Source organism: Chroicocephalus ridibundus, chromosome 6 (genome assembly GCF_963924245.1).
Source record: "Chroicocephalus ridibundus chromosome 6, bChrRid1.1, whole genome shotgun sequence".
Lineage (NCBI taxonomy): Eukaryota > Metazoa > Chordata > Aves > Charadriiformes > Laridae > Chroicocephalus > Chroicocephalus ridibundus.
Genome location: NC_086289.1, coordinates 9,912,798 through 9,926,347, shown reverse-complemented (window position 1 = coordinate 9,926,347; position 13,550 = coordinate 9,912,798). Strand labels below are relative to the sequence as shown.

Below are 13,550 nucleotides of genomic sequence, written 5' to 3'. Positions count from 1 at the left end.
AAATACCACCGTTTAAATTATTGGTGCCTTGTTTGGACTTTGTCTGATACTGCCCGATTTTCACATTTATTCCACTGACAAATAAAAAATGTCACAGGGCGGGAAAACGAGGCTGTGTTGAATCTGCTGAGCTGGATCCACAGCCGGTGTTTGTCTTCACGAATATGCTTCTGCGAATATCAAAGTTACGTAAAAACACTAAAGGAATGAGAAGGTCCTCCCTTAAGAAGACGAGTTAATACGTATTTTTGCTTAGGTTTGGTTTTGGTTTTTTACAGTTTTCCTCCCCGGCGGTGCCGAATGTGCGGCGGTGAATCGGCCGGCCGGTAAACAGCGTCCCGTCATGGCGGCGGGGGGCCTGGCGGGGCTCCTGCCCGCCCAGACCCAGCTGGAGTACGCCCTGCTCGACGCTGACACTCCCCAGGAGAAGGAGAACTTGGTCTACCAGTACCTGAAGAAGATGGACAGCCGGGAGCGGGACCTAACGGTGCCCGAGCTCGGCGGAGGTGGGTGGCGGGGCCCCAGCGGGTCAGGCCCCGCGGCGGAGCGGGGTTCGGCGGCCCGGGCCCACTGGCGGGCGGGCGGGCGGCTGCGGGGCCTGCCCTGGTGGAGGTGGCTGAGCCCCGACGGTCACCGTGTGGCGTCTGCCTGGAAGTGCCGCTGACTGCGGGGGCCGTGTAATGACAGCCCCGTTAGCTGCTTTAGAAGGCGCTTCTAGTTACAGGAAGTGTCACTCCCGAAAGCAAAGGATGAGAGAAAAAAAACCTCTTTATAAATGCTCCCGCTGCAACTGGTTGCAAAACCCTGGTCTTTAAAGCCTCTCTTCTAAATTTCTAAAGGGCCATGAAGATGATCACAGGGCTGGAGCACCTCTCCTTATAAGGACAGGCTGAGACAGTTGGGGTTGCTCAGTTTGGAGAAGAGAAGGCTCTGGGGAGACCTTCCAGTACCTAAAGGGGATCTACAGGAAAGCTGGAGAGGGACTTTTTACAAGGGCATGTAGTGATAGGTTGAGGGGTAATGGCTTCAAACTGAAAGAGGGTAGATTTAGATTAGATATAGGAAGAAAGTTTTCATTATGAGGGTGGTGAGGCACTGGAACAGGTTGTCCAAGGAAGTTGTGGATGCGCTGGAGGTGTTCAAGGCCAGGTTGGATGGGACTTTGAGCACCCTGGTCTAGTGGGAGATGCCCCTGCCTGTGGGAGGGGGGGTTGGAACTAGATGATCTTAAAGGTCCCTTCCAACCTAAACCATTCTATGATTCATTAATTTCCTTTTTTTTTTTTAAATAAAGTCTTTCACTTCTGTATAGCATGTTAATATCTCTGTTTTCTCATCATAGTGAGAACTTTAGCAACTCTTGCAGGTTCCTCCTGAGCTCCCTGGGTTTCCCTGCAGCTGCTTAGAATGTTTCCCATCTCTCTCTCCCCATGACTTTCCTGTGCTTGTCAATTTTCATGTCCCTGATAATACAAAGTGTGCTGGAGATGTCATTCTCCGTAAGTGGTGTGCCCATTTCCCTTTCACACGTTTCACACATTTCTATACCTCTTCTTGTTCTTAAGTGTGAAATCAAAGGTTAAGTGTTCTAAGATCTTGCAAGTCCTATTCAGGGTTCTTTTAACCTTAGTGAGGCTCTCTGGAACCATGTGAGCTCACATCTGACTGCAAGACAGGGACCTTGGGCAGGTAAACTTCAGGGTTAAAATCACATACGTATCATGGCAATGAATTCTTACGTGTAACCAATGGAGCAAAGTGAATGCTCCTGTCTAGATGTAGACCCCTGGATTGAATTTTCACTTGTCATTAGTATTGTTTCACGTTCTGTGTTCTGTGAAAGCTTATTTTCTCTTCTAAAAAGAGCTCAAATAGGTAGCCAACATTTTTAATTTCCAGTAATTTTTTATGAAAGGTGTTTTAGTTCTAGTGAAACGGGGAGCAATGCCATAAAATAAAAGTTACTCTTTTCTTTTAAAAAAAATAAACAGTAAAGCATTGCCCTTATGCAGAAATAATGCATAAATTTGATGAATTATTCTCATTATTGTCACCAAATCTGAATGTATATACATCCATTTATGTTTATAAATATAGGGAGGTAGAGACCAATCCTCCTCTTAGTGAAACAGAAAACAAACCTCCTGTCGGCTTCAGCATCAATAGCGTCTCCTGGGTCTGTAAGAACTTAGTTTGCTGAAACTGTCAGGGTGGAAGTTTTGAGGATTTTTACATTAGTCAGCACATGCTTTTAAAAAACAGTCCTTCAAAAATTCAGTTCAGTTTTGCACTGTATCACATCTATTTATCTTTCCCTCTACTATTTTCAGAAACGTTGAGGGATAATAATGGCAGACCATGTTCTAGGATATTTATTTCTTAGCTTGATACCAATTTCTTATGGGATCAGAGGAATATCAGTTACCAGTGAGAAAACAATGCTTTCACGTCTCATATCAAGTGGTTAAAATAAATGATCAGGAGCACTACTCAGTCATGAAAGGGTAGCAGGATTAATTTATATCTGTCATTTCAAACTTTGAAAATCAAGCTATAAACACAAAAATATTTCAGTCATCTCTGAAATTAGTTGTTTACAAAACCGTAGGAAAAATCATTAAGAGTTTAAGAGTTTTTCACTTTACTATCATTTATCTGAGTTTTAAAGTTGTTACCCGTATGACGTTGTTAGGGGTTGAATAATGTAGGTGGTGTTTTAAAATGTATGAGAATTGTTCTGAGGCTTACACGTTCTTTCAATTAAAAGGTGCCTATTTAAATATATAAACCACAGTTTCAATACTACATTAAATCTTGTTAACAATATTTCTTTTCATTTACTAACTATGAAGAATTTTGGAACATAAGGATGAGTTTGATAATAGAAGACTTTTGTTTTGCTCTTCTACCTGCTTAGAAAGTGATGTTGAACTTTTTTTTTTAGTGAAATGTACAAGGAACATTGTGTGTTGTTGTGCAAATTAGTATAAGCGTCTGCTTTTCTCTGCCCTTCCCCTAACTGGGTATCTCTGTTCCCTGTCTTCCAGATCTACAATGGTTAAACACAGAAGGTCCTATTTCTCTTCACAAAGACCTTTGTGGAAAAGTTGTGGTGTTGGATTTCTTTACTTACTGCTGCATCAATTGCTTGCACCTGCTGCCTGATCTCCACGCGTTAGAGCACCAGTACTCTGATAAAGGTAAAAGTGCTTTGGCTGTCTTGGAATAGAATTTCCTGGCAGTGTTGCAGGCGGAGTAGCTGAGTCACTTTGTTGCTGGTTACTAAACAGCTGGCAAAATTTCAGGGGTGCCTAAAAATGTCTTCTAATCTTTTAAGCAGCCTAAAAAAGGTGACTGTGTATACTCCCATCACATTTTTAAATGGGGTCAAATAAGGTATCTGTTGTGTCTGTATAATTAAAGAAACAGGATATGTGCTTAAAGCCCAAATCTGATATCCTCATAAATAAGGCTATTTGCAAAAAGCTACACAAGGACGTAAGATACAGGCTCAAAGTTAATCTACATCTATAACCCTCTACGCTTGACTTAGGAGCCAACTGTGAGCAAAACATTGTAAAGGTGGTTAGGATTACTTGGGGTTTTTTTCCATTCTGAGATTAAAAAAATATGTAAGCTTGGTTTAGAAATTTTTTTTGTATTGGCATTACCTTATATAACATTATTAGTCCTGTATTCTGGAGAGGGAGTTAAGGTCTTCAGATTTCATCTCAGATGTTAGTTTAGGTCTCTCTCTGAGTGAATAAAAATGCAGGGTAATTACTATTTAGAATGCAGTCTCTTGTCATCATGATGACCTGTCAGAGATAAGGTGTGGTCTTACGCAGAATGTATCAGCTACTCACTTATCTTGGATATTTTAATAGACTGTGGATATTGACTGAACAGTGAGATGACGAGCAGTGTTACTTTCAGCCCTGAAAATATTATATTAAATATAATACATATGTAACAAAAATAACATTATCTTACAGTGTTAATCTCTGATTCTCCATTGACATTTCTGATTGATTTTAATTTTGGCAGCATCTATTTTCATGTGTTACCTGCTTTCACTAGAAAAAGAAACTACATTGTCTTTGACATTTCAAGTTCTTTAAGTAGTTCACTTGCATTGTAGGTTTACAAAGCACTTTACAGAAGACTCAAATACATGAATTTTTCTACCTTGAAAAGCTTAGCTATTTGCTTTGGAGAAATTTGAGATCTGGTATAATGTTTTAAGTATGAGGAACTTTATCTAGTACAGAAAAACTGTCATGGCAATTTTTTGGGGGGGAAGGCAGTTTTAAGTGGAAGATGATTAGCAAATGATAAATGGACTGCTGTGGATATCAGGCATGCTGGGAAGAAGGTCTAGGTTGAGATTTCAGAAGGCTGCATTGATTGTATAATGAGTAACATCTTTAAATGATAAACATGTAGTATAGTGGTATTGTATTAATATTGCTGTCATATCCTTAATCTGTTTTTTAAGACCAAGCTGTAAAATCAGTTGATAACAAAAAATTATTTTTAACAACCTCTCCGCACAAGCTTTCTCTTCAAAGCATTTGAACTTCTCTATACTGGTGTAGATGAGGCTGCAGCACTCTGAACTGAACTGGAGATCCACTTGGAGACACTTTTTTTTGTTTGACTTTTATCAAACTTCCTGTCATAGGATTTATTACTTAAGGAAAGTACTTTGCTGATAGGTGATAAATTCTTTGTGTATTTGAGCTATCCTAATAAGTTCTTTTTGGATTTGAGCTATCCTATTCCTACAGGAGCTCGAGTGAGGAAAAAAAATACTTGGAATGAAAGTGGAAAAACAAGTGGAGGTAAAAGGAAAGAAGAGCAGGTGTGTGTGACATTAATCTTAAATTTAATGTGTTAGAAAACAGAGGATAGCAGTTGCATTCAGGAAGAGATTAAGGTGCTTGATGGTTCAAACAAAAAGAAAAATAGGGTTTGTTTTTTCACTATACATCTCCCTTTTTTGTTGTTTTCTGTTGTTTTCATGTTTTGATTGCCAGCCTTTTCAGGATTATTTAGTCTTTCTTTGCTGTGCTAAGTGTGTAAATTTTAGCACTACAGTAGTATAAGTCTATATATTGAAATACGTATGTATAAATATATCAAGGCAGTAAGGGTTGTGTTTTTTAAGATATATGTATCATTGTACATATCCACATAGTTCTGTTGTCCAGAACTTCAGGAGACTTGTTTCAAAATGAAGACCTCTTTCCATAGGATTAATGTCACCTAGCATCTTTATCTGATATGTTCTCGCTGCTATCTTCAGTGGTGCTATTTCTGCCTTTCAAGTGGCGTTCAGAAAGTTATTTTAAACCCCAGTGCATATTCAGTTCGTGTTATCAGCAGTTCAGAAATGACTTCTATAAGAGGGAGTACTTTTTAATATTCAGAAATAGCTTGGCATAAGTCCAGTGTTGTACTCTGGTATAATCCCTCAAACAAAGCGTTTTAAATGGTGTCCATATTCTTATATTTCAGCATAGCATCCATCAATTTCCACAAGAGTTTTCTTAATGAGAGGATTTTATAACTTGCTTGTGCTGTCCAGGTGTTTAATATAGTCTTGTCTTTCTAGCTTTAATGATGTTTTTGAAGGACAAATATATGGGCTGATGATGATCCTATTACAGTTAAAATGTTTGGCCTGCTGTTTGGAGTTCAGCAGTTAATGATACTGCAACTTCATCTGTTTGATACTGCGACATGCTGTGCCTATAGGATTGATAAAGACTGCATCAGTTATAGCGATTTTTTTAAATTATCTATCTGTGAAATTATTACATTCAACTAAGTCTTTTATTGTGCAGCACTTTACCCTTTCCTGTTGTCACATGGAAGTATTACCATTCCTGCAGATGCTATTCTTCTCCGTCGACATTGTTTTATGGTTGAGGAGAAAAGCTAAAAGAAAAATAGTTTTCCGTTTCTCTATAATTGGATAAAAAGCCAACCTGAGATTAAATTAGTTTTCTTTTTAGAAGGAAACAAACTCATCTGAGCGCAAATAATACAACTATTTAAGACCTGAAATAATTGCCTTTCTTACATTTCTACCACAAAACCAGAGGTGAGGGTCGAACAAAGATGTCCAGCTGGCCAGATTGCACCTCTACCATAAAGGTAGGAGAAAAGCAGAGAAGTAAATACTACATTCCATTCCAAACCACGTCCTTGGATGCAGCTGTTTACAGCTGTTACTTTTTGGGCCGTGGTTCAAGCCCTCTCTGATCAGAGGGCTGGTTTTACCATTCTTGCAGTGGCAAACTCCACTGATTGTAACTGCAGGGCTTTTGGAGGACTGTTTTACAAAAGCATTTTATTTTTACATATTTGCTTGAAGTTTTACAAATAGTGAAGCCCTTTAATGGATTAGGTAGCAAAAGCCAAATAACAGTACGGATCTGGTATGTAAATTTCCAGTTTAGAATGAATTGTGTGACACAGGAGGTATGTAACTACATTGTATCCTGCTAATGTAAATTTAATAGCTGTTCAAGCAAACCTGTTTTGTCTGTAGTAGCACAATACAACATTTTCAATTGCAGTGAGTATTTGTGCAAGCACAAATTAGTCTGATTTAAGAACCTTATAAAGTAGTTCAAGGATCTACACTCCTATTTGGGAGTATAAGCATCATCAGAATTGGGTTAGATTGGATAATGGCTGTCCTTCCTCCATGCCACCCTGTACAGACTCTAAGTCTTTTTTGGTTTTTTGTATGGCACTACAAGGAATCCACCTATAGACATTGGTGACTGGGGGAAGGAAGGAAACGCCACAGATATTTGATTGCTACTGATAAAAGAGTTTATAAATGCTAAATGTTTTAATAGACCTGACTAAGGAAAAAAAAGTACTTTTTTGTTGTTGTTGTCAAAGTAATTTCTAACAACGCATTAAAATTAACTCAAGTTGTGTGTCAACTCTAAGGATATTTTCTTTCCACATTTAATTTCACTCGTCTGCTCAACAAAACAGAAAAAATCACATGAAAATTTAAAACTTTTATTTGCACAAAGAAGTAGAAAGATTCCAATTTTTATTAGTGGTTACAAAATTCTTGTGCTATCCAGAAACATGAGTGATTTTTGGATGAATAGTAAAGTTAATGTATAAGGATTTCCATTAGATTAACAGTTCTGGTTTATTGTATTGCAGTTTTCTACAACTGCATGGTTACTGTTGTTATCTTCCTTACTTCAGTTAGAATTGACAAGTTACTTTGACTATAACAAGATTATGCTTATGGCCAATAGTATTCTCTAAGTACAAAGCGAGACAAAGTATGGTATTGATCTCATGTGCACAGTTTACTTCATTTGATAGAAGTAATGCTAGTAAAACATAGTTTAAAGCCCTGGAAAATGATGTAGTCCTTTTTTTGGTCTTCCCCTGCCCCCCCCCTTTTTTTTTTCTCCTAGAAAGTAGTGAAAAGCATCTTGATTGCAGGAAGGCTCTTCATTCTTTTTCTGTTGGGTAGGAAGGGGGAGTGGAAAATTTGGGGCTGCTTAGATAATTGTCTAGAGAAGCAGGTGAAGTCTGAGCCATAGATTTTTATTTCTGTGTTTGAATTTTGTAACACTAAGAAAATAAGCAATTCAAGGAAGATCATAATTGTGTGCTTTTGATAGATTTTAGGGTTGGTATTATGTATACAGTGTATATAAGCAGAATTATATTACTTTATGCTTATGCAACACCTTCATACTAGAGTTTCGTGCAGTTATCGCAGTTATCCTTGCTATGGGAAAACCTAAACTCTTCATTGTCTTTATTAACCAAATATAGAAATTAATCTAAACATTTTAAGTGGAGGGGTAAAAATCAATTATTTAATCCTCTTCTTACCCCCCTTCCCTTCCTTTTTTTCTTTTTTTTTTTAAGGAAAAAGGTTCAAGCCTGCCTGGTTTGTGAGAAGTGCTATTTGTCATTTTGTCATAGTTGTCAGTGCTGCCATTTTAATTTGAAATATGGAATACTGTATTAATTTCAGAAGCTTATACATTAGTTTTTTTATGGTTTTTCTAGAGTTAGATATGCCAAGGTAAGTCTGGATTTACAGACTTCAGTGTTACATTTGTAATTCCTAGTTAACTAAGGAAAAAAATTCATTTTCTAAAGCAACATAGTTGTGTGTGGGAATCAAAAGACAAAGAGGTATCATAAAAATCTGAAATAAACCGAAGTATCAGTTGAACTGCCACAAGTTACCCATAATTATTTTGAAAGTATTTTCTACCTTAGTATGTAAAAGTTCAGGAACTAAGAACAATTTATGAAATATTAAATGTCAGCCAGCTGGTGAAGTAATGCTCTTAAAGTTCAGTAATTTTACTGAAATGTTATTTCTGAGTTTCAGTATTTTGTATGCATAGCTATCTATATTCCTACTGAGATGTTACTGCTTTTTCTTTGTTCAAATCCTCTTCCATTCTGTAAAGCAGTCGGTCAAATTGTGAAATAACTGTGCTTCATTTTTACTTTTTTTTTAATTCAAATGCAAATAAGTTTCAATGCACAACTTGTTTTTTTCATTTCAGATGGTCTTATTATTGTTGGTGTCCATTCAGCAAAATTCCCGAATGAAAAAGTTCTGGATAACATTAAAAGTGCCATTCTAAGGTATAATATTGTCCACCCTGTAGTAAATGATGCAGATGCAACACTGTGGCATGAACTAGAAGTGTCCTGCTGGCCAACTCTGGTCATTCTTGGGCCTCGTGGAAACATGCTGTTTTCGCTTGTTGGAGAGGGACACAGAGAGAAGTTGTTTTTATTTACTTCTATAACACTGAAATTCTACAAGGAGAGAGGACAAATTAAAGACAACAACATTGGAATAAAGCTATACAGAGACTCCCTCCCACCTTCTCCTCTGCTGTTTCCTGGCAAAGTGACTTTAGATAATTCAGGAGAAAGGCTGGTAATAGCAGACACTGGACATCACAGGATTTTGGTTACTCAAAAAAATGGAGAAATTCTACACATCATTGGAGGTAAGAGTGTGTAAGTTTATTATAGTAATTTTAGTTTAGGAGTAGAGTGTGTTTGCTGGGCCTACTAGGCTGATTCTTTTCTTAGAGGACATCATAAGAGGTCGTCTAAGAGCAGCTCATAAGCATTGCCAGAAATTTGTACTGTATGTGCAGGGATATAGCATAGTGCCATCAATGGGAGACGCTGTGAATGCAATTGTTTGAAAAGTCTGATTTTGTTTTTTAATTTGTTCCATTGAGTTGAGTTTTTATTTTTGTGATGTTTAATATGAATTACAAAAAATACATTTTGTGTTCTTCTGGAAGAGGGGCAGACGTGTTTAGATTTAAGTGACATGCATTCACATCCAGCAGCAAACAAGGAAAAGAAAAGAGGCAATAATGTCTCACTTCCAATAGAAGAAATGAATGTTGAATTGTAGTGGTGGTGTTGTGTGGGGAGGTTTTTGGGGTGTGTTTTTTGTTTGGTGGTTGTTGGTTGTTTTTCTTTAAATCAAGACCATTCCTCTGTAGGATCCCCTTCTGGTTTTTAGAGGAGAGGAGAATTATTAAGAACAGTGGCATTGCACTAACGGATAGGCACCTGAAAATGAAATTACTTTAATATAGATGAAAAGGCCTGTGCTCTCACCAAAATTGAGGTGTAATATGTAATCAAAATAGTAGAAGTTAAGTACTTTAAATTTAGTTACATTTGTGACAAAGTTTATATTAGTAACATTTCTGCTTTATAAAACTCTTCTCTTTAACTGTTTTTGTAAAATTAGTATTTGCTTTATGATGCAAATCAAGAAAATGTAGTTGAACTTGCACACTGTGTGCTTTACTTTTTCATAAATGAAACATTCAGACTTGTTCTTTTTTTCAGTGTGTTACAGTAGTCAAAGTTACATGTTAATGCACCAAGTACATAGCTGTTAGGACAGTCCATCTATGAGCAGTCATAATAGACAGATTTAGGAAGTGGTTGAGTGCACAAATCATTGAAAACAGCAGTTCGTTTATGTCCCAGAATCAGGACCTGTATGCTGATGTGTCCTGTATTACTTAGTCTGGTATTTACTAATGCCTGTCCCATGGCTGGATCCTGCAAACCTCATAAAAATACCGGTGTCACTGCTTTTTAAAGAAAGAAAGAAAATCTCTTGCTATTTGAAGTAACAGTGGATAGACAGACTAATTATCCAACCTAACCTGATAAAGGCATTAGTCTTAATACCCTTCTCTTATGGGAAGTACAAACAGGATTCCTTATGACAAAATTCTATTATTTCAAATTCTCTTTGATATATGAGACAAAGTCTCTGCTGATAAGGTACCCTTTAGTGTTCTGGAATAGTTGTTAAACAGCAATTCAGAGGGAAGTGTCCTAACCTCTGGACTGGAACCCCCTCTTCCAGTGGCACTCTGTGCTATTCCCATCCCCGGGGATGTGCACACTAATGCTTACCAGGGGAAATCCTGGAATCTGACACACCAGCACCTCAGTGTTTAACGTCTGTTAAAGTCTAAATTGTCTTCTGGCAGTAGGTTGTAAAAATGTGTATATTTCAGTGACTCAGTTGAATGATTCAGTGGGCAGAAAATAATGTAACGAAGTTGATAATACGGTAATAAATGTGGGCATGCACAGAGGTTGAAATTACTATATTTGCATCATAAGTCATGATGCACGTATAACTCGTATCTAAATGTCTTCTGCTGACACATACTGCTAATGCACTTTAAATGTTACTCCCCCTGAAATATGATGCTTACCTTTATACTGTTATATTCAGGTCGTATTCTTTTCTGTTCCTTGATTGTTCTGTGCAGAAGACTCCATCATTCTCACTGTTCTTTTGTGTAATTAGTTCCATGTGATCTTCTTCTAATTATTATTATTAATAAGAAAATGCTGCTAATCTAATATTATTTTCATTTCTGATTACACCACAATCTAAACCATTGAAATGGAATTGAGTTTTGGAATTTAAAGTTTTTCCTGCTGGCTTGCTTTGATGTAGTTGGGAATGAAAGATGTAATTTTTTATTTCAGTCTTCTGTTGTTGCTGTTGTCCTTTACTGCACGGGAACAGGGGCAATTTAGACCCCTATTAAGACTTCTCTTTGGAAGATGAGCTTAAAGAAGGAGAGAACTTGTGGAGAATGAATTCAAAACTTAATAGCACCAGGCTATTGTAATTACATAACACAGTGATTAAAACAAGACTACACAAAATGTTAATAATATAAACTGTACAAGGTGCTGTGAAAGCATCTCTTAGAATATGTAATTCTCTTACAGGTTTAAATATATGCATCTTATTTTTAAGGTTTTTTTTTCTAAAATTACTTTTGAGTTTGCTTCATTTTATTTATAGGTCCAAACAGCGGAAGGAGAGATGGAAGATTTTCAGAGGCAGCTTTCAACTCACCACAAGGGATCGCCATAAAAAATAATGTTATTTATGTAGCTGATACAGAAAATCACCTAATTAGAAAGGTAAATTTTAGATAAGGAAGTTCAAAATTCAGTCTTTTATACCTTATTCTATTTAGACAGATGAAAACTTACATCAAATTAATTACTCTGCATATACCCTCAACATCAGGAAGGCAATTTGGCCCAATATCTTATAAATAAATGTTTTGTGCAGTTTGTTTCGTGAAGGGCTACATATACTTTTGTGCTTCCTTTCGAATGAAGATGATATGCGCTACTCATTCTAGCATAACTGGGTTTTTTTGTTTTTTTTTTTTTCCTAGTGACTCTTACTTTCCTCTTGTAAGAAACATCTGTTCTTAGCACTGGAAGCAAAAATTTGTTTTGTTTCACTTCCAGTAGTATCAGATTCTTATCTAAAGTTATTGTACTCCTGTGGTTCGGTGAATATCTAAAATTTTGTTAGCTTCTTGGGTCTCTAAAGTACAGGTAACTGCTTTAATTTCAGAATAGTCTGAATGTGGATTTTTTTGATTAAACGCTTGCAGTATGTTACTCTCTCTATATATATATAGTCATCGGATCTTATATTTGGTTAGGTCAAATTTAGAATAATCAGAAGTTGTTTGTTGAAGCAGTAGAATATTACCTTATTATTAGAAGTGTTTTATTCATCTCAGAAAATTTTGTACTCAGATCCTCACCAGTATGTCTGTTTCATGATCAGAGTAGGTACATCCTTACTCAGTTTCAGGTGCCTTTGTACTGTTAAGTAGGTTTGTTCTGTGTTTCGTTTCAAAACACTAGTCCACAGACTCCCTGCACTGTATTTGTTGTAGCTGACTACCAGGTTTTATTATGGAAAGGAGCAAGACTCCCTCTTGGTAAAGAAATATTGTCGCTAAAAATGAGTAGATTGCTCCAGGATTCTCATCTTACTAATATTCATCACTGTAGCATGGTGACCACAGGAAATGAAGTGTTGCAGGTAGCAAAGACAGCGCAGAAACATCTGAAGATCTGGATCATGCTCCTCCAGCATTTTTCATGATAATTATCTCTTCCCTTTCATCTAAATGCGCCATGAGGGTATCCAAGAATTAAAGTAATACAACAGCTATAGGACATGCTTTCAAATGTTTGTGCAGGCCATAGGCCTTGCGAAAAGAATGCATTTACTGGTACAAAGGTTAGAAGATGCTATGCGTGAAAGGCTCCCTTTTTACATGATCATCACAATAAATTCATGAGACGTGTTGGAAGTCACTTAGAAAATAAGCAAAAGGGGAAAGAAAAATGAAGGGGTTTAGGTTGCAGAAATTAAATAGAGTATTTATGTAGAAAATGTTGATGCTTGCTTCTACAACTGCTGAGCAAACCTTGACAGAGCAGTGTTAATTTTTTTTGCATGTGGAAGAGAATTCCATGAACATGGTTTTCCTGCTGCCCACAGCTTCCTCCTTTCCCCCGTGTCCCCCACATCAGCAGGCATTGTGGTAAAATTAATTATTTTCCTACATAAACAAATTTATAAATTTGTTTACTGTATAAACCTGAAATTTATTAGGTGGAGTTTTTTTATTTGTCAGCAAAAGCTCTGGTTTTGACATCTAGCTCAAGTTGTCTCTAACTTCAGTCAAGTAAATGCTGTACATTCAGCGTGTGTAATTTTGCTTCTTACAGATTGACCTGGAATTAGAGATGGTGACCACTGTAGCAGGCATTGGGATACAAGGTGTTGATAAGGAAGGTGGAGCAAAAGGAGAAGAACAGCCTATCAGCTCTCCATGGGATGTGGTCTTCGGAAATTCAAGTATTGTATCAGTTGAGCTTTTAACATCTCGTGTTTACACATGCATGACTGTTTGCTAAATGCTTTCCTGTTTTGGTAATAATCTGATCTGTGAAAAAGTAAAGACATACTTTACAACTGAGTCTAAAAAACAGTGGTTATATTTGCAAGTGATACCCGTAGTTCTGCTTTGGATCCTGAAAAAATGTGAACTGTTACTTGATGTGAAGAAAAATTTTTTTGTAGCAAGTTATATAGTTACTGGGTCCAAATACAGAAGGAAATTGTGATTGCT

At 37.0% G+C, this 13,550-nt stretch overlaps 1 protein-coding gene across 3 annotated transcripts in view; it reads left to right on the top strand.

Moving 5' to 3' along the window:
* The first annotated feature begins 199 nt into the window (after positions 1–199).
* Positions 200–13,550, top strand: part of NHLRC2 (NHL repeat containing 2) — a 37,800-nt gene continuing 24,449 nt past the window's right edge. For all 3 annotated transcript variants that reach the window (XM_063337674.1, XM_063337673.1, XM_063337672.1), the window contains exons 1-5: positions 200–506; positions 3,048–3,200; positions 8,583–9,038; positions 11,402–11,523; positions 13,147–13,276. In XM_063337674.1, the coding sequence (XP_063193744.1) occupies positions 344–506; positions 3,048–3,200; positions 8,583–9,038; positions 11,402–11,523; positions 13,147–13,276 (1,024 nt within the window). In that variant the 5' untranslated portion in view covers positions 200–343. The remainder of the gene's footprint in view (positions 507–3,047; positions 3,201–8,582; positions 9,039–11,401; positions 11,524–13,146; positions 13,277–13,550) is intronic.